Source organism: Chlorocebus sabaeus, chromosome 13 (assembly GCF_047675955.1).
Source record: "Chlorocebus sabaeus isolate Y175 chromosome 13, mChlSab1.0.hap1, whole genome shotgun sequence".
NCBI classification, from domain to species: Eukaryota; Metazoa; Chordata; class Mammalia; order Primates; family Cercopithecidae; genus Chlorocebus; species Chlorocebus sabaeus.
Window position 1 is genome coordinate 61,402,239 of NC_132916.1, and position 19,684 is coordinate 61,421,922.

Here is a 19,684-nt window from a genome sequence, read left to right on the forward strand (position 1 = left end):
TCCACTGTTAAGTGCTGAGTCTCTGAGCATGGATGGGGGAGGGGGAATAGGTATTTAGTGCCCCTGGTGAGGGAGGTGGCTTAGGTCATGGTCCTGAGACCAGATCAAAGGTGTTGTAGCTATATTTGTAAGCACTTGGGAAAATTGAGATTTATGGTTCAATAATAGGATATCTTTAACGTAAGTTAAACATAAAGTTTAAAAGATATTTGAAAGCAATGATCCTGTATAACTTAGAGTCCAGGTTTCTTTTATTAATATGTAATATGGCAACTAGTGACATCTGTGCTCACAAGCTCACAGGGTGATTACAAGAATTATATGAGAAGACATTCTTAAAAATACTGTGATAATTCTTAATTGCTTTTCCCTCTCCTTCTTCTTTTTTTTTTTTTCTTTTTGAGACAGTCTCGCTGTCACCCAGGCTGCAGTGTACTTGTGCGATCTTGGCTCATTGTAACCTCCACCTCCAGGGTTCAGGTGATTCTCCCACCTTAGCCTCCTGACTATCTAGGACTACAGGCACACACCACCACCCCCAGCTAATCTTTGTATGTTTAGTAGAGACATGGTTTCACCATATTGGTCAGGCTGGTCTCGAACTGACCTCAAGCGATCTGCCCACCACAGCCTCCCAAAGTGCTGGGATGATAGGCGTGAGCCGCCACTCCTGGCCCTTTGCCTCTCTTCTAAAGCCATCTTGCCAACCCTCTTCCCTGCACATTCAGCAAAAGATCTTACCTTTAAAATAATAATAATAATTGTGGGACTCAAGCACAAATTATCTTAATTTCTAAGCTAGGCCTGCAGATTTTCTCTAAATCTGTACCTCTTCATTCCTCCTGTTATTTAGAACCCTTAGACATGCATGCTGTTGATCCCTCATACTTGTTTTATTCAGAACTTTACGCCGTGAAGCGACCTCTTCTCCCCCCATATCTCTCTGTATCTTTAGTGTCCAAATCTCTGGTGACTTTTTCCTCAGCCTGTAACATTTTCCTTCATCCTGCACTTGACTTTAACTCCTCTCTTACATCTCTCTTTTTTCTTAGCCAAGCTTTTAGTGTCCCCATAAGCTTCCATTCACCAGGGCCATTTTAAGGTCTTCACTGTCCCAGGGTACTCTATGCTGGATCACTTGAACCTATACAGTGGATCCACATCACTGATTAAATAGGGTTAATTATTTTGAAAAGATTTGTGGCTTTTGCTTTTGAAGTGATTTGCATTGAGTAACTCACTTATGATTGATTAAGATTTTTTGGCAATCATTATGCTTGCTAAGGAATTCATGTGAAGTTAAAAAAAAAAAAAAAAAAAAAAAAACCCTAACCTAGAAATTGTTTCCAAGTGGAATGAAATGTTTCTGAGTGCCAGGTTTATCAATTAGTAATGTTAATTTATTAATTTTAAATTTAATTATTTTAAAAGTTTAATTTAAATGTTCAGCTCTCAGGCATTTTGTAGACCTTTGAAAGTTTATAGGCATAGGCACTTACAGTTCTTCCTAATGGCACAACTGGCTTCAGTCCCTACTTCTTTACTGAAATTGCTCTGGCAAAAACCACTGGCGACCTCTGTGAAACCAAATCTAGTCCACTTGTCAGCATTTGTCATGCTGAACCTTTTTCTGTTTTACACTGTCGATCATACCTTCCCTTCTGGAAACTCCTTATCCTAGAGATTCCATGTTCTTTTTTGTTTATTTGTTTTACTCTCCTCTGACCCTTCCTTCTTAGGGTTCATCATAGAATCTCCTTCCCTTCCCCTTAAACTTGGTCATCTCCCTTTGGTTTAGAACTTTTTTTTACATGCCCATTCTAAATGATAATTCCAGCCCCTTCTTCCAGGTCTGGCCTTTCTTGAGAGCCTTAGGCCTGCATATTCTGCTGTATCTGAACACAGGCACCTGAGTGTCCAAACAGGAATCTCACACTGAACTCCTTCTTTGCTTGTTTATCTGTGTTATTTATCTCAGTTAATGGGAACCTTATCCCTATTCAAACAAGCCAGAAACCTGGAATTCTCCTTTTTCTTGAAAAATTGGTGAACATTTTCCAACTACGAAGTGGAGCATTGCTTCACAGGCAGTATATAGAAGCAACATCATCTTTTTAGAATTATAATTTTAATTTTAACATATATTGTAGCTACTAAATTACTGTTTCACCTCTATACTGAGTGTAACTGGAGGCTAGTGATTGTGTATTCCAATATAAGATTATCGAAGACTTTCTTGTAACAAGAAAAATAAATAGAAAAGGAAGCCAAAATCATTTGAAAACCCTTCACTTTTGACTATATTACATGTATGTATATTTGTAATTTTCAACACATGTCAAGAATAAGACTTTAATCGTTGTAATGCCTATGTGAGTCTAGTCTCATTATTTGAATGCGGTGACCACTGATTGGAAAGGTCAGAAAAGGTGCGTTTTTGGTGGATTTTTACTCCATGTGATATGAGTTAAATTTATCCTGTGAAGAATTTTAAATCTGATTGGATTGATGATATTTTTAGTGTCAGAAAACCATTTTAACATGAAGAAAAAGATTTCAGATATAAGACCAGCAATAACCTGTTTAATTTTTAGCACTGATAACTATACAGATACTACCTTTAGATTCTCTGGATGGCTAATATTTGTAACACAAGCTTTTTATTTTATTTTATTTTATTTATTTGCAGTTGCAAGATTTAATAGAGTGAAAACAGAGCTCCCATAAAATGGGAGGGGACCCAAAGCGGGTAGCCATTGCTGGCTCGAATGCCTGGGTTTATATCCCAATCATTGTCCCTCCCCCTGTGCTCTCAAGTGATAGATGACTGGCTATTTCTTTACCTCCCGTTTTTACCTAGTTAGCGTTTTAGTGAGCTCTTTTTACTACCTGATTGGTGGGGTGTGAGCTAAGTTACAAACCCCATGTTTAAAAGTGGATATGGTCACCTTCCCAGCTAGGCTTAGGGATTCTTAGTCGGCCTAGGAAATCCAGCTAGTTCTGTCTCTCAGTCCCCACTCTCAACAGGAAAACCCAAGTGCTGTTGGGGAAGTTGGCTGACGACTGCTCTAACTGCTTCCTGCTGAATTGGGGTGTAGTAAGGGTCGTGCAGTTGAGATTTCCTTGGGAGGGGTGCCTTCGATGTCATTAACATTGGAACATGGGCTAGCAGGCCGGTCCAAGGGTCCTCAGTAGATCTTAGTCATGGACTACATCTGGGGCTCCGTTTGAAGAAACATTTGTAGTTTTACATCTTTGATTCTGGAAGAGACAAACCTAACAAGGAGGTTAAAGATACAGGATTGAAATGTATGGCCTGCAGTGCAGGGGATTATTTCTTTGGCACACTTCACAGGCCCTGAGTATCTGCTTGATAGTTTTGAAAAGGCCTGGTCCAGTAAATAATGATTTGGCCATCTGATAGGTGCTATCAATACCCAAGTGAAAGGTCTGGTGAAGGGATTTAAGTAATTTCCATTGGTTAGTTGCAGGCAAAAGTATTTTCCCTTCTTGGGTGGCTAGCCATCCTGAGGGGAGGAAACTATATCCTCATGAGGTTCCCCTTTCTATTTCTCTTGCTAAGTACTGGGGCTTGGTTTCCCAGAGGGGATTACCCCATACTAAGGGTCCTTCTATAAGCATTTCTAGTGGAGGGTCCTGCCTTGCAGCTCTTTTGGCTTCAATAGCCGCTTGGCGGTTCCCTTCTATTTCCCTTTCCTTTCCTTTCTGATGACCCTGGCAGTGTAAGATTGCCACCTCTTTAGGTTTCTGTACAGCTAATAATAATCTCCTAATGGCTTACTGATGTTTGATAAGTGTTCCCTCGTAAGTTAGGAATTGCCTTTCTCTCCATATTGCTGTATGGGCATGGAGGACTAGGTAAGCCTACTTAGAGTCTGTATATATATATACCCTTTTTCCTTCTCCTAATTCTAGTACCCGAGTGAGGGCTGTTAGTTCTGCCAGCTGAACGCTAATTCCTGGAGCGAGCGGGTTACTTTCAAGTATTCCATTATCACTGACCACTGCATACCCCGCTTTTCGAAGTCCTTTTTCTACAAAGGAACTTCCATCGTATACAAGTTGAAGTAGCAGTCAGTCAAGGGAACCTCTATAAGGTCCCTTTGAGTGGCGTAGGTTTGATCAATCACCTGTGGACAGTTATGTTCTATCTTTTCTTCATTGTCTGGAAGAAACGTGGCTGGGTTAAGTGTGCTGAAGTATGCAGTCACAGCACTGGCCCTTCAATTAATAGAGCCTGATATTTAAGCAAACGGTTGTCTGACAGCCACAAGTCTCCTTTAGCAGTGAGTATGCCGTTTACATCATGAGATGTCCACACAATAAGATCTCTTCCCTGTATCATTTTAACTGCTTCAGATTCTAAGACTGCTACTGCGCCACTACCCGTAAACAATGAGGCCAACCCTTTGCCACTACATCAGTTTCCTTACTCAGGTATGCCACGGATTGCAAGCTGGTCCCTCGGACCCTTGTAAGGACTCCTAGAGCTATTCCTGTTTTTTTCTGTGATGTGTAAAGAAAAGTCTTGCCCAGTTGGCAAGCTTAACACTGGGGCTTGGGGTAGGGCCTTCTTTAGGGTCTGGAAAGCTGCTTCTGCTTCAGAAGAGCTAATATACACAAATGCTGGCACATAGTAAGTACTATGTAAGTGTTTGCTATGTTTGTCATTATTAAGGCTAGAATGGGTGGTGACAGAAGGCTGTCTCATTGGGCTTGAGGCCATTTCAGCTTTAGTCTTCAAGGGTGAGGTAATAATTTTTATTTTACAGCAGCAAGAGCAAGCAACCCCATCTAGCCTTTTGTTGTCCTCTGCTCCTTGGAGGTGAAAGAGAAGTACAAATTGGGCGTAGGAAGTTATCTAGAATCAGCTCTGTCCCTCCACATCCCTGTTCTTTGGAGATATTTAGGAACGTTCTATAGATTAGACATTTATTACGTAGTGGGGTGAGCATGTAGACCTTTGAGTGAGTCATACTTGAAGTGATAAGCTGACTCCTCTATTTACTAGCTGTGAAATATGGGAAATGAACTGTGATCTACCTTGCTGGGATGTTCAGAGGATTAAATGAAGTAGTATCTGTAAATACTCTGGCACATAGTAAGAGCTCAAAAAAATAGCAGATGTTTTAAATGAGAATATTAGTAGTAATAATGTTTCCCATTTTAAAATGTAAGTACTTTAGGGAGAGTTAAGATATTAATCATTCATACGTTACCTAGCATTACATTAATAACATAATTATATTGCTTACAGTCACTAAGGAGCTTTGTGAATAGGAATTTTCATTGCACTGTGAAGGTGAAGTAGGAGAGTGAACCTAGTGAATATGGTGCAGCGTGAACCAGGATAATGGTTACATCATACAAAGTTGAATGTGTTTGGGCATTTGATTCAAATCTGTTCCCAGAGGGGCTGAGCGCAGTGACTTATGCCTGTATTCCCAGCACTTGGGGAGGCCAAGGTGGGAAAATTTCTTGAGCCCAGGAGTTCGAGGCCAGCCTGGATGACATGATGAGACCCTACCTCTACAAAATTAAAACATTAGCCAGGTATGGTGGCACACACCTGTGATCTCAGCTACTTGGGATGCTGAGGCAAGAGGATCTCTTGAGCCCAGCAGGTGGAAGCTGCAGTGAGCCATGTTTGCCATTGTACTCCTGCCTGGGTAACAGAGTGAGACCCTATCTTGAAAAAAACAAACAAAAACAAACAAACAAACAAAACCTGTTACCAGGTGACCACTTCTACTTCATTTCAACGTATTTAGAAAATTTCCCCTAAATTGTTATTATTACCTACACACATTTGTTGAAAAAATTATTTCATAAGGAGGCAGCATGATGTAATAGAGAAAGAGATACAGCTTAAAATCCTGAATTTGCCATTACTAGCTATGTTATAATTTAATTATATATTACTTAATATATAATTGATGTAATTTGGTTATATTTGATCTCTTATAAAGTGACTTAACCTCCCTGAGCCTTTGTTTCCTCAGTCATAGGATGTACTGTTATGAGATTTAAATATCAATATATGCAAGGCTGTTCCCATAGTACCTGGCCCATATCTGGCACTCAGAATTTTATTTTTTATTCCCATATATATTCTTCAGACTTTATTCTTGTTGTCATGTCACTGTAAATATGTTCTTATATTTCTGATCAAAATTGCTGAAAACCAGCAAAATGACAAAGACAAGTTATGATGTCCACAGTTTATTTTTAAATGGTTCAGCAAAAATATTCCTTCATATGCATATGTGTAGAGAGAGAAAGATAAAACAGATGTGGCAAAATTTTAACAGTTAGTAAACTAGGCAAAGGACATATGGGTGTTCATTTTATTCTTTGAGGTTTACTGTGGGTTGGTAATTTTCAAAATAAAAACACTTGAGAAAAAAGCAAGCCGTATTTACTCATGCAAAATAAGAGCCTGAGATACCTTCTAGTTAATGTTATTATTTAATGATATCAGTTTAATTGTAGAATAAGATAACTAGCTTTATTATATTGTGTTAAGTGAGAAAATGGTTTTTAATTGGATTATAGTAAACTTAAAATCTTAAAGTAGAGGATGCAGAAATACCTTTTATCTTTGTCACAGATACTCTCATGGGATTTGCCCTTATCTAGTAAGTGTCTTAACTTTGGTGTGTCTGATGGGCTTTTTTGATCCTTATGTTTATTAGCACAGAGATTTCCACAGGCAGATACTTCTCTTTCTTCCCCTTCCCCTTAAAAAAAGGTCAGCCAAAGTAAATAGATAGTATAGTTGAATATGTACTCTGCCTCACAAACCTTTCATTTCAACTTTACCTAGTCCCCCTTACCAACAAAAAAAGGTCAGTCAGAGTAAACAGATAAGAAATGTGGCTGAATATGAGCTGCCATGCAGCTTCAGATGATCATTTTACCTCATCTTTTAAGATAGTTGTTTTTAATTCCTCTACTGTTGTTCATCAGACCACAAGAAATCATGTGGCTAATGATATGATACTGATTGTTAACATTAGCAGGAACTACAGTTAAATTCTTAGGATGATCAGAGATTTTTAAAATGTTCTGTGCCTTCAGATATCTTGGCTAGAAATGTCTTTGTAACCCTATCGCTGTTTCTCACTTTGTGAGACAGGTTCACCACACCTCACCAATGACTTTAGAAAAGCATCTTAATAGTCGTCTTTGGTTTCCTTTTAAGAACGGGAATATTTGCATTCCCCGATGTGTGTAATCCTTGCAAGGATATTTTAGTACTGAATTTATTCTGTGCTAATAAAGCACATTGCCGGACAGGGTAGGACTTCTCTGTTTTATTGTTTTGTCCCTGACTCCTGGGATGTGGATATACTAAGTACATGTTTATATATGTAAGTGAATTTGAATTAAATGAAAAATTGTGATATCCTTTGGTCACTCTGACTGTGGAAGCTCAAACACTTGTGTTTTAATATGGTTTCCGCTTTAAATATTTCTGAAGCAGTCATTAATAAAACGATTTAAGGTGGAAAGTCCTGTTGGAATGCGAAATCTTTTCCAAGGAGAAAACTTGCTGTTCAATTGTGATTAAGTCAGCACTAACTAACTAATAGAATGTTAGTATTTAGCACATTTGGAACCATCGTATTTCCTGATTGTTAACTAAAGTGACAGATTAACATTTTTATTTTTTTCTTCAAATCAATTGTAATATGCAATATACTGACAAATCTCTAAGCTTCCTATACCTTTGGGTTAAGATACATATTTGTATGTATGAAGCAATAACTCCCAAGTTTGTTGATATGTTAGTTTTTTAATATGTCCCAAAAGAGTTTTTCCATTTGACTTGTTTAAATTAGAAAATGCTTGTGTTAATTACTATCATACTGGAAAGATCTTTTCATGAAGTGAAGTATACTTTTGTAAGTTAAGTACCAGATGAAAATGAAAATAATTTCCTCTAAAATGAAACAACATACATTAATTGGAAAGAAACTTGTAAGACTTTTGATTTTAAATAGCTTGCTTTATAACTGCAGAGCATTTTCAGAATTATTTGTTACTAACATTTTTCTTTAAGAATCAAACCAGATCCATGTCTAATTCATAACCGAATGCAAGCACATGAATAAATAGATAAATCTAAAAGGAGCGAGGAATGTTAAGCCTTAGCTTAATGCAGTGTAAGTCACTGCTTTGAACTTTGAATTCTGCTGATTAGTTCCTACAGAAAATTTATGGACTTTGTCAGTTAATTTGCATCATACTTTTTAAAAAATCCTATTGTGCGGTTTCAGTAAGGCAACTGAGTAGATTTGGTTGCATGTATTTGTATTTTTAAATGTAGATATTGCTTTTTCTCATTTTTCAGAGTAGGAAGTCAAAAGATAATATCTGAAAATGACAAAATAAATGACCTCCATGAGCATATTATTTAGAAATATAGAGTAAAATATCAGAAGAAGCAACTAAAAGAATTTAGAGTGATTGCCTCTGAGGTGAAAGATTGGGAAAGTACAGCAGGAAGCTGCTGTTTTCTGTTATAAACCTTGTAGAATTAGTTGACTCTAATCTGTGCAATTATAGTTTTTAAGAAAAGAATAATTGAGCAGAAAACCTGTCTTTCCCTCTCTCTGTTATTTGCACACATAGTAAGCCTATTTACTTAGACCAACTGGGTACTGCCAGTCAGCTGGTAGTAGTTTACACAGTTCCCAGAGAGCACAAGGATGAATAATGCACCCTTTGAGGCCTGTCCGGAAACCCTAGAGTGTGGCAACACTAAATATTCTAAAATGGAATTCTTAGAGATTGGACTTAATGGAACGAACCATATGGAGAATAAAAAACTGTAATTATTCATCTATTTTCATCCTAAATAAAATTCAGCAGAGTCCCTTATCTTTCTTGACTATATTATTTACAGTATGTGTGTCTGTGCACACATGTGTAAAACAGAAACCATCATTAGATAGCTTAAATGTAAACGGGGAAATATTTCTCAGACGGTGGGGTCCCTCAGAGCCCAAAGGCAGGAGCACCGTGCGCAGTGCGGCCTGTGGAAGGCACTGAAACTGTACAGCTGACTTTGTCATTCCTCCTCGTCCTGCAGGCTGATTTTTTTTTTCTTTTTCTTTCCTCAAGTTTGCATGTCCATTTACAAGAAAAGGAACAGAATTATTTGGTCTGCTCTGTTTTTTTCTCTCTTTGTCGGTGTCTATCTTCTCCCCCTCCACACCCCCATCACTGTGTCCACTGTCTGCTGAGGAGAGAGTTGTTAAATAAAGGAGATCGTCGTAAGCAATGCGGACATTCCATTACATGACGGCCTGAGTGGATTTATTCATAAATGCTTAGCTGCAGAGATGAGGACATTAAGTATTTCATGGTAATGTTGCTAATAAATGACCAAAGCATAGGCAGCTGCTGTAAGCTTAATGATTGTCAACATTTAGGTATGGGGTGAAGTTCTAAAGCAACGCTGTGTGGTCACATTATCCATCGGTGAAATGCTCTTTTGCTCTTGGTGGCCACATTTTGGTGCTGCCAGTTACTCTTCAGATGTACACAGACTATTCTTATTCCTAAGACAGTGATACTATTTCATGAGTAGAGTTATTCCAGTTTTCTTTCTTTTTTAGTCAAGTATTTATTTGAAACTGTATTGCAAAAGTCATTTCATGATTCTTTGATTTGTACCAGTAAGCAATACACAAACCACAGAGGAGTTTTGGCTCTTTTCCTTTATCTCCTCTTACTGAGATGTGGCATTCTTCAGAAAGTCATCCTGCGTCCCTGTGGATCTCTGCCATAAATACTCTCAGAGCAGGCCTTCCATCAGCCTGATGATTTTCATTAATTTGTCCAAGTACCCTAGGCTTTGTGGTATGTGGTTCCCAGGCTTAATGTTTATTGTGATGAAGTAAAGTCTGCTCCTCTAAAATATTGATCTGATTAGAGTTTTAGATGAAATATTGTGATGGACTCATTTTGAGAGGGAAGCTTAAGTCTGGAATTTTATCATATGTAACCTTCAAAGTTTGTAAATGTGGGGTTTCTGGATATTAGTGATTGAGCATTCCGAGAGACATCTTTGAAAATTGTTCAGTAATTTTTCACAATTGATCATGTATTCTTCATTTAGCAGGTAGTTAGGTTTTTTTTCTGTTTTAAACTTTATTTTTGTTATTATTAGTACAAGTTCCAAAACCAAAAAACAATTTTTAATCAAATCATGCAAATAAATGAATGTTATCATTAATAATTTTTTTTTTTTTTTTTTTTTTTTTTTGAGACAGAATCTCCCTCTGTTGCCAGGCTGGAGTGCAAGTGGCACAATCTCAGCTCACTGCAACCTCCGCCTCCACGTGTTCAAGTGATTCTCCTGCCTCAACCTCCCGAGTAGCTGGGACTACATGCGCCCACCACCACCCCCAGCTAATTTTTGTATTTTTAGTAGAGACCTGGGTTTCACCATGCTGGCCAGGATGGTCTCGATCTCTTGACCTCGTGATCCACCCGCCTTGGCCTCTTCAAAGTGCTGGAGTTATAGGCGTGAGCCGCCGCGCCCGGCCCAATAAATATTTTTCAGTGATTGAATAGCTTAACTCTATAAAACTGTTTTGCTAGCCAACAACTTCTTTTTTTTTTTTTTTTTTTTTGAGACAGAGTCTCACTCTGTTGCTAAGGCTCACTGCAGGTCACAGTTCTCTGCAGCCTCTACCTCCTGGGTTCAAGCGATCCTCCTGCCTCAGCCTCCCAAGTAGCTGGGACTGTAGGCATCCACCACCATCCATGCTTGGCTGATTTTTGTATTTTTGATAGACAGGGTTTTGTCATGTTGCTCAGGCTGGGCTTGAACTCCTGACCTCAAGTGATCCATCTGCCTTGCCCTCCCAAAGTATTGGGATTACAGGCATGAGCTACCATGCCCGACCACTTCTGTTGTTTAATCCCTTCCAACAGTGATACCGATCATAAAGAAATAGGCCCGTGAGTCCATATGTTCTATAGGGGGTTCACTGCAAAAGGATGGAAATCTGAGTGGTTACAGAAAGAGGGGTGAGTGATACATAAGTTAGAAAGAGACAGCACAGTAGACTAGAGGATGCAGTATGTGCATGTAAAAAATATTAGAAGAGAGAAAAGAAAATTCCTGAAGTCCTTGCCATGGTAGTTCAGATGTATTCTGGCTCATAATTTCCTTAGGGTTTTGATTGTAAGTGGCTGACTAATGGGCTCTTGGCATGCATGGGCTTTGGCTTATGAAATTCTTTCTGTTGTTTGAAGAGTTTGGGGAATACTTGACTTGGTCCAGGCCTATTTGAACTTTCAGGGTGTTCATCAAAACTACCTGAAGAATTCCAGATCCTGCCCACCTATATTTAAAATTTTCTGGCATGACCTAGGCCTAGAGAAAAAAATGTATGGTGCCATCTTTTTTAGTAGAAAAAGTACTGGACATGATGTCAGGAAGGTCTGTGTTTTGGGACTGCCATTTATTAGCTGTATAACCATGGATTGCTTAATTTCCTGGACCATATTGTCTTCACCTTTGAAATGAGAATAGTTATACTCATTGTATATTTATTTGCTCATTCATTCATTCATGAGTGTCCATAAATTCTTTGGTTGACCGTGTGTCAGACATTTTTATACATGCAAGAGATACAAAGAAGAATAGGACACTGTCCCTGAATTCAAGGAGCTTATTGCCTATTAAAGGAGGAGAAATTTGTATTAAGAAATAAATAAATGCATGGAAGTATTATGAGTATTATGAATGAAGCAAGAAACATGAGAATCTTTTTTTATGTCTTCTGTTCCATTAATCACCAGGTTGTATTAATTCTTCTGCCTAAATAAATCTCCAGTCCATCAACTTTTCTTCATCATCACGGTCAGCACCTTAAGTCCAAGCTGCTATGATCTCTTTTTGGACCACTGATCTTCCCCTACCCGCTCAAGCCCTCAAGTCCATTCTTCTCACTGTGGCCAGAGACACCTTTGAAGGCAAAGCTGACCACAGACAAGATGTTAACAGTAGGGGAACCTGGCCGTTGAGGTGTATGGGACCCCTCCTTTACTATCTTCACAAGTTATCTGTAAATTTAGAACTTTTCTAAATGAAAAATGTTTATTAAAATGCTTTAAAATAAAGTAAACTGACCACACAAATTTAAGTTGCTGCTTAAAATCCTTCAGTGGTTTTTTTTTCTTTCTTTTCTTAAAGAGAAAATCCCAAATTCTTCGAATGACCTACAAGACCTGTTTGACCTGGCCCTGTTTATGTCCTGGAACATTCTTCCCTTTCCCTGCGCCAGCCTCATGGGCCTGCCTGGTCACACACTGTCAGGCTCCTTGCAGACAAGGGACAAGCTGCTCTCCTGTTCTCTCCCAGGCTAACTCCTCAACCTTCAGATTTGCAGTTCAGATGTCACTTCCTCAGGACATCCTCTTAAGTCATCCTGCATTGTCCTTTTGGGGCACTTGTCAGTTGTCATTACATTTGTGTTTTGGTGATTTTTAAAAACATGTCAGTTGATCTCACTGAACTATGAGCTGCACAGGAGGGCTGAGGCCATGTCTGTCTTGCATATGGTGCTTACCACCTACCTGGCACATGGAAGGACTCATAAATTGTTGAATGAGTGAGTAACTAAATGAGGTGAAAGTAAGTGTAGTTACATTTTTGCTACTTGCTCTAGAGACTACTGTGCCCAAGTACTGCAAATGGAGGGGAGTATAATAGTGCAATTTGCTTAAAATTACAAAAACACAACAAAGATTAATGTACATGTAAGGCATTGAAAAATAGCCAGAACATTGTCCCTTTCTCATAGTAAGGAAAGACTTATAAGTAATTTGTGACTAACTCATAAGTTGAGTACAGAAAAGGAAAAGAAAGAACTTTAAAAAAATATTTTAAACCTTCTGCTGAATTCATCTGTTGGCTAAATTTCAAGTGTTAGTATAGAGATTTCAAATTACATTTGGTTAAAGTAGAAAGTAAGTAATTTCAGCTTAATCATTAAAATGATTTTGACATTTTATTTAATACAGACTATGAGGAGCCATGCGTAGTGGTACCCACCTGTAGTCCCAGCTGTTTGGGAGGCTGGGGTGGGGGAGATTGCTTGAGGCCAGGAGTTTGAGGCTGCCAGGGACCTATGATTTCACTGTCTCCAAAAAAAGTAATAATAGGTTGGGAGCGGTGGCTCACGCCTCTAATCCCAGCACTTTGGGAGGCCAAGGCGGGCAGGAGTTCGAGACCAGCCTGACCAACATGGTGAAACCCCATCTCTACTAAAAATCCAAAAATTAGCTGAGCGTAGTGGCATGCGCCTGTAATCTCAGCTACTCAGGAGGCGAAGGCAGGAGAATCGCTTGAACCCAGGAGGCGGAGGTTGCAGTGAGCCGAGATCGCGCCGCTGCACTCCAGCCTGGGCGCCAGAGCGAGACTCCATCTCAAAAAAAAAAAAAGTAATAATAAAATGTTTAAAGAAGAGAGATGTAATATAGTGCTGTATACTTGCATTGTTCAAGAATTGTGGAACCAAAAAGCAAAAAATAACCAAGACATTATGACATAATGATTTAAATGAAAAATGTTCCTACAGTTCTGTAATATTTTTAATCATTGAAGACTTATTCAGTATATTTACTTCCCATGAGGGAGATTAAATAGTCAATGATTTCATCAGCAAAGAGACAAAAAGGCACCAAGTAGTATATGTGCTGGATCAAAACAAACATTTCACTTCAGAATAATGTGCCTTATTTGACCACTTAATGATATATTATAGTATGACTTCTCCTAGCAAAAAGGAGCCCATTTTACTTACGCGATATATGCATGAAGGCCCTTGGATATATAGCACTTATGGGGTGCTTGAATCCAGAAGGTTGCAAGGAGAGACCATGCCCACTCCCTTCATTGCAAACTTGAGAAAACTTGGAGAAACACCCACTTTCTTCCTGTTAGCTCCTCCTCCTTTCAACTCACTCTTTCCAGGTGAAACTTGAATAGAGATACACAGAAAAACTCTGGAAGTATACTCATGAAACTATTAACAGTGGTTGCTAATTAGAGAGTGAGAATGGGGAAAGAAATACATATATTTATTTTGTTATTAAAAAACCATTAGCAATTGAATAATAAATTATAGTATATTTACATGCCGTTTAGCATTTGGTTCTCTCAACTTAGTTTGTATAATTTACCGTATTTAACAATATTTTTGATATTTCACTACTGAAAATTATTGTTAAATTTTGCATATTAATATTGATTGAAAAACTTTTCCTGACTCCTGATCCCCTTGAGGTGAAGAAATCTGAAGCTTAGGTTGTCTCTGTTTAGCAAATCCTCTCAAGGCAAAAGCTGGCTTCCTTGTTCCATTTACTGCTCAGGGTTCCAGTCTTTACTTGGCTTTTACTATTTACTTTACTTGGTTTTTACACTATTAGTGTTCCTCACTAATGCTTTAATGAAGTTTTAATGGTGGTGGTTTGTTTTTATGTTTCCTCCAGGGTTTTTAGTTGTTTTTAAAATGTTGATCTAGAAACCAGGTCAGCCATTCTGTTGGAAATGAACCTCTCTTAGTTTTTGTACCATAATGTATACACTTGGTGTGTTACATAATTTCTACCAGAGCTGTGAAATGGTATAATGAAGTGTCTTTATGCCATTCAGTAGACTAACCCTCCCTTCACCAAAGAAGAGTTTCAGCATGTATTTTCTTTGATGAATTCTTTGCAAGATGCAGATAAATACTGGATCGTTTTTCCCAGGTTAAAATTATGTCTGTGATTCTGTGGTGTAGAACTCTGTGAGGCTTTGACTACCCATTAGCTGTATATTAGAGCAAATTCAGATGGACTTTTGAATAGAATCACTGTTCTCCTGAAAGTGTGACTTCCCTCATCACACTTTCAGACTGAAGTTGGATAGCTGCACCCAGGTGTCTTTGTGAGGCATCTTAATTTTCATAAGGCCCACCTTATCTTATCTCAGTGCAGCTTTGTCCTAAGCTGGCTCAAAACAACAGAAACTGTATTCCAGGAATTTATCAGGAGAGTATAAAATTCTCGTTGCTTTGTATTATCCTTATGTTCTAGAAGAAACCAATTTTTATGGTTTACATAAAGAATATTTAGTCTATCCATTCTGCTGAAATAAAATCTAAATTTCAAATGAAGTCAGAGAGTTAAATACCTGGATGACATCAAATTGACTTTCCCTTAGACCCATTCTTTTAAACTGCCCTTTAGGGGGTGATGCCATTCACTCATATGCAGCAGCTGGCAAAGCATCTGTATGTTTCCTCACAGATGCTGAGGATGTTCTTATTACATAAATGTTGGGTTTCTTGTCGCTGAACTCCCAAGGGAGAATTTCCTTCTGAGCTTTCCAGGAACAATTTGGTTGTGGACACCAAGCATTTGGGTCTTGATTGTCTCCCTTTTTTCTTTGGCTGCTAGAAAGCTTAGCATCTTGAGGTCCTTCCCTGTCAAGGACATAGAACTTCATGGAATGTACCAATCTCATTGCAGATGCCATCTTACTTCCCTACCCTTAATATTCCTTTAACTCATTTTTTGCCATATTAAATGCCTATTTTTAAATCATTTTGAGTATTTTCTGGAACATGGTAGCCACATGCAAAATCATTTGATTATTGTTTCAAATAATGCAAATCAGTGAATAACCATGTTTTAGAAATGAAATTACAAAATTATATGTTTACTTTTGCTTCTCTAAACATTATCAGGATCCAGAAAATTAGATTTTGATATAATTCACTGTCTCTAGAATTCAAAGAAACAAATATGCAAAGACAGTGGAGACCACTATTAGGATTTCTGAGAATGTGTACAGCTTGTTCCCTCATTTGGCTGAACAGACAAATTTTCAAAAGTAAAGTCACTCTCCCCAAATATTTTGTAGATTTCAGTAATCTGATAAATGAGCTATTTACTCATTGTTTCTTTGGTACCCACACAGTGGATTATCCATAGCAACAACCCTTTTCAAAGCTTAATAGGGCCAACTCTGTATTTATTAGGAAAATAATGCCACCAGGTTAAACAAACTATGGCTCTTGGTTCTGTGAATTTACTCTTTCAACGGGATCTGTTAAACCTTCAGTGTGCCATGTTGTAGATCATTAGAGAAGCTGAATTAGGATATGACTCTATGATCCTGAAAGTGCCATTTTTATAGTGTGTTTAGAGTCAAATAAAAAAGATGATGAGCAAATAAAGCATTCGAAATAAAGTACTATGTTATGTATTGAAAACAGGGCCAAATTCTTGTCTGCACAGTACAAATGAGAGCTTGATTATGGTAAATATTACCACTTTCAGTCTATGGAGGTTAAGTAGAATACATAATATTGGCTCAGGAAAATACATTTCTGTTTTTCTTGATTCTAGGAATTATATTGATGTGGAATCTGTAAGAAAGGCTATGCCTCAAAAAAGAAAAAAGATAATTTCAGAATTACAGAGATTTTCATAAGAGAACAGATTTTTTTCAAAGAATTCTAATTGCTATTGAAATTTAAATTAAGCCTAAGATCTTTCATGTCAGTTGTTGAGAAATGAAGTCGTATTTAAAATCACGATTTGTTAGCGTTCATTTAATTCAGTATCCTTATTTTACAGCCATGAATGCTTTTAGAAATTGCTACAAAAGCATACTGACTATCATCTCATGTCCTTGTGCAATATAAAAACATATTTTAAATTAAAACTTGTTAAGCTTCTGTCCTACCAGGTATACTAATGGGAGTAGAATAATCTTTTATAAGGGTAGATTGATGAATAATTAGGTTTTTTTTTCTATATAATAGAATGGAGTACATTTTTTTTTTTCTTATAGGATTTTTTATGTGGGGCTTAATAGTGGGGTTCTGTATTTATGAATTGGTTGAGCCTGTTTGGATAAAATCTTTGCTATGTCAAATATCTATTTTTTCTTAATACAAGTTTTTTGGTAGTTTTAGCATTTAAATTATTCCCTTTTGTTTATCTTCATAGATTCTGGAACTTTTCAAAGCCTGACTTTCTCCTTGAAACAGTGGAGCATCATACAGAGTTTACTTGTGGTTTAGACTTCAGTCTTCAGAGCCCCACTCAGGTAACAGATACAATATCATGATATTCTCTTCTGCCCAAGTTCACAGCCAACTCTGTGTGGCATGCGTTGCTTTTATGAATAACGTTGTTGCCATTTTAGCTATATAAGTTTGTGTGTTTGAGCATTAAACTACTAGGGAATAAGAGGTATCAAGAAAGTTCCCATACCTTTCTCCTCTTTTTTTTTTTTTTTTTTTGAGACGGAGTCTCGCTCTGTCGCCCAGGCTGGAGTGCAGTGGCCGGATCTCTGCTCACTGCAAGCTCCACCTCCCGGGTTCACGCCATTCTCCTGCCTCAGCCTCCCGAGTAGCTGGGACTACAGGCGCCCGCCACCTCGCCCGGCTAGTTTTTTGTATTTTTTTAGTAGAGACGGGGTTTCACCGGGTTAGCCAGGATGGTCTCGATCTCCTGACCTCGTGATCCGCCCATCTCGGCCTCCCAAAGTGCTGGGATTACAGGCTTGAGCCACCGCGCCCGGCCACCTTTCTCCTCTTGAAAGATTGATTTCTGTGAGAGAAAAAGGAACCTTCCCAGGAGGTATTATCCTAACATTTTGAAGACTTTCTCTAAGCCTCTCCCAACAGAAAAGTGACAAGAGAAAGATGGAATACGGCAGGATTGTCGCCACAGGTTGGCAGGAGTCAGGAGCATGTGGTCCTGACTCAGCTGTCCCACTAGGCAGTTGAGACCATGGGCAGGCAGGTCACCACCCTCTCAGGACTGTCGCCCTTGTCTCCACACCACATGTTGAATGGGAGCCTTCAGATGGAGAACAAGTAGAGGAGAATGTCTACTATTTAAGTTAATAAACAATATATTTCTCCCTTTTTGTTCTCTTGAGGACTTGAGAGTAGACACTTTGCACTTTAAATATCCCTCAGGTTTTTTTTTTTTTAAAAAGCTTTTTCATTTTAGAAATTGTAAAGTCAAGTCAGAAACACTACAGTATGTTGAGTGATAAGGCCCTTTACAGACTATGTTAAAGAACCAACATATCAGTGAAACACAATATTTGGAAATTCTAGAGCATGACTGTGGAATTGTGCTTTTATGATAACTGTCATAAGTTAAACAAAAAGAAAATCCCACTTCACATTAATGTGTTCTGAAATTTAAATAAATATATAAGTTTTTCTTTTTTGGGGGGGTGCGGTAGGCAGAGTTTCACACTGTCACCCAGGCTGGAGTGCAGTGGTGCAATCTTGGCTCACTGCAACCTCGACCTCCCAGGTTCAAACAATTATCCCACCTCAGCCTCCTGAGTATCTGAAATTAAAGACGTGCACCACCACACCCAACTAATTTTTAACTCCAGCCCAGGCTGGAGTACAGTGGTACAATCTTGGCTCACTGCAACCTTCGCCTCCTGGGTTCAAGTGATTCTCCTGCCTCAGCCTCCCCAGTAGCTGGGATTACAGGCATATGCCACTGTACCCAGCTAACTTTTTATATTTTTAGTAGAGATGGGGTTTCGCCATGTTGACCATGACCAGGCTGGTCTCAAACTGCTAACCTCAAGTGATCCACCTGCTTTGGCCTCCCAAAGTGCTGGATTACAGGCATGAACCACTGTGCCTGGCCTAATCTTTGTATTTTTAGTAGAGATGGGGTTTCACCATGTTAACCAGGCTGGTCTCAAACTCCTGACCTCAAGTGATTCACCTTCCTCAGCCTCTCAAAGTGCTGGGATTACAGGCATGAGCTCTCGGCCTGTGAGTTTTTCATTTTAGGAATTAAAGATGTAATTCTGAGTTTAAAAGATTTTCATTCGGTATTAGAAAGTTTCCATTAACATTAGAAATAATCATTTAAAATGACTTAATGGCATATAAGAAGAGAAAAACCTGAAACAGTGATGAGTGAAATGGCATTATTTTCAGCATAAATATAATGTGTTTCAGATGAACTAGTCCTTTTCTGATACATTTATTATGGATGGTTTTTAATAAAATGATTGTACCTCTTTTCTATTTTAGTCTTAAAAAGTTATAGTGTACATACTGAAACATGGCACCCCCAAACAAAGGATCCTAAGTAAATATTCATTAAATCCTCATCCTTACGTATTTCTATTACCTGTCCTCTGTGAGCCCAGACTGGAACCTGTGGCAGCAGCTGCAGCGCCCCCATTTCCTCAGCTGTGGTGCTTCCTCGCCCAGGTCTGAAGAATACCAAATGTTTTCTAAATCCTCCACACATAGTAGACCTACCTTATTAAAAGCAACTTTGTGATGAGAGGACTTAATCAGAGGACATACATCCCTAAGTAATAGAATTTATTCAAATTAAGATGGTGATCTCATCCAGTATTTTATTTTTTTAATATATCTAACATTAATACATTTTAAACACAAACATTTGAGTTGTGTATATTATAATTATTTTTATGTACAGAAAACTCAACAGTGTACATTTAATCCAGTTTAGTGGTAGGTTCTTTAGCCTTTGCCTTTTCCAGCTTGGCAGTGTGAGCCACAGACTTGGGACCAAGGACACTGACCCCCCGGTGACAGCAGATCTCATCATATCTGTCATT

At 38.3% G+C, this 19,684-nt stretch overlaps 1 protein-coding gene across 1 annotated transcript in view; it reads left to right on the plus strand.

Annotated features, from left to right (window-relative positions):
- PEX7 (peroxisomal biogenesis factor 7) overlaps positions 1–19,684 on the plus strand; it is a 93,567-nt gene that overhangs the window by 57,702 nt on the left and 16,181 nt on the right. Inside the window, exon 9 of the mRNA XM_008006897.3 lies at positions 17,050–17,149. Coding sequence (XP_008005088.1) covers positions 17,050–17,149 — 100 coding nt within the window. The remainder of the gene's footprint in view (positions 1–17,049; positions 17,150–19,684) is intronic.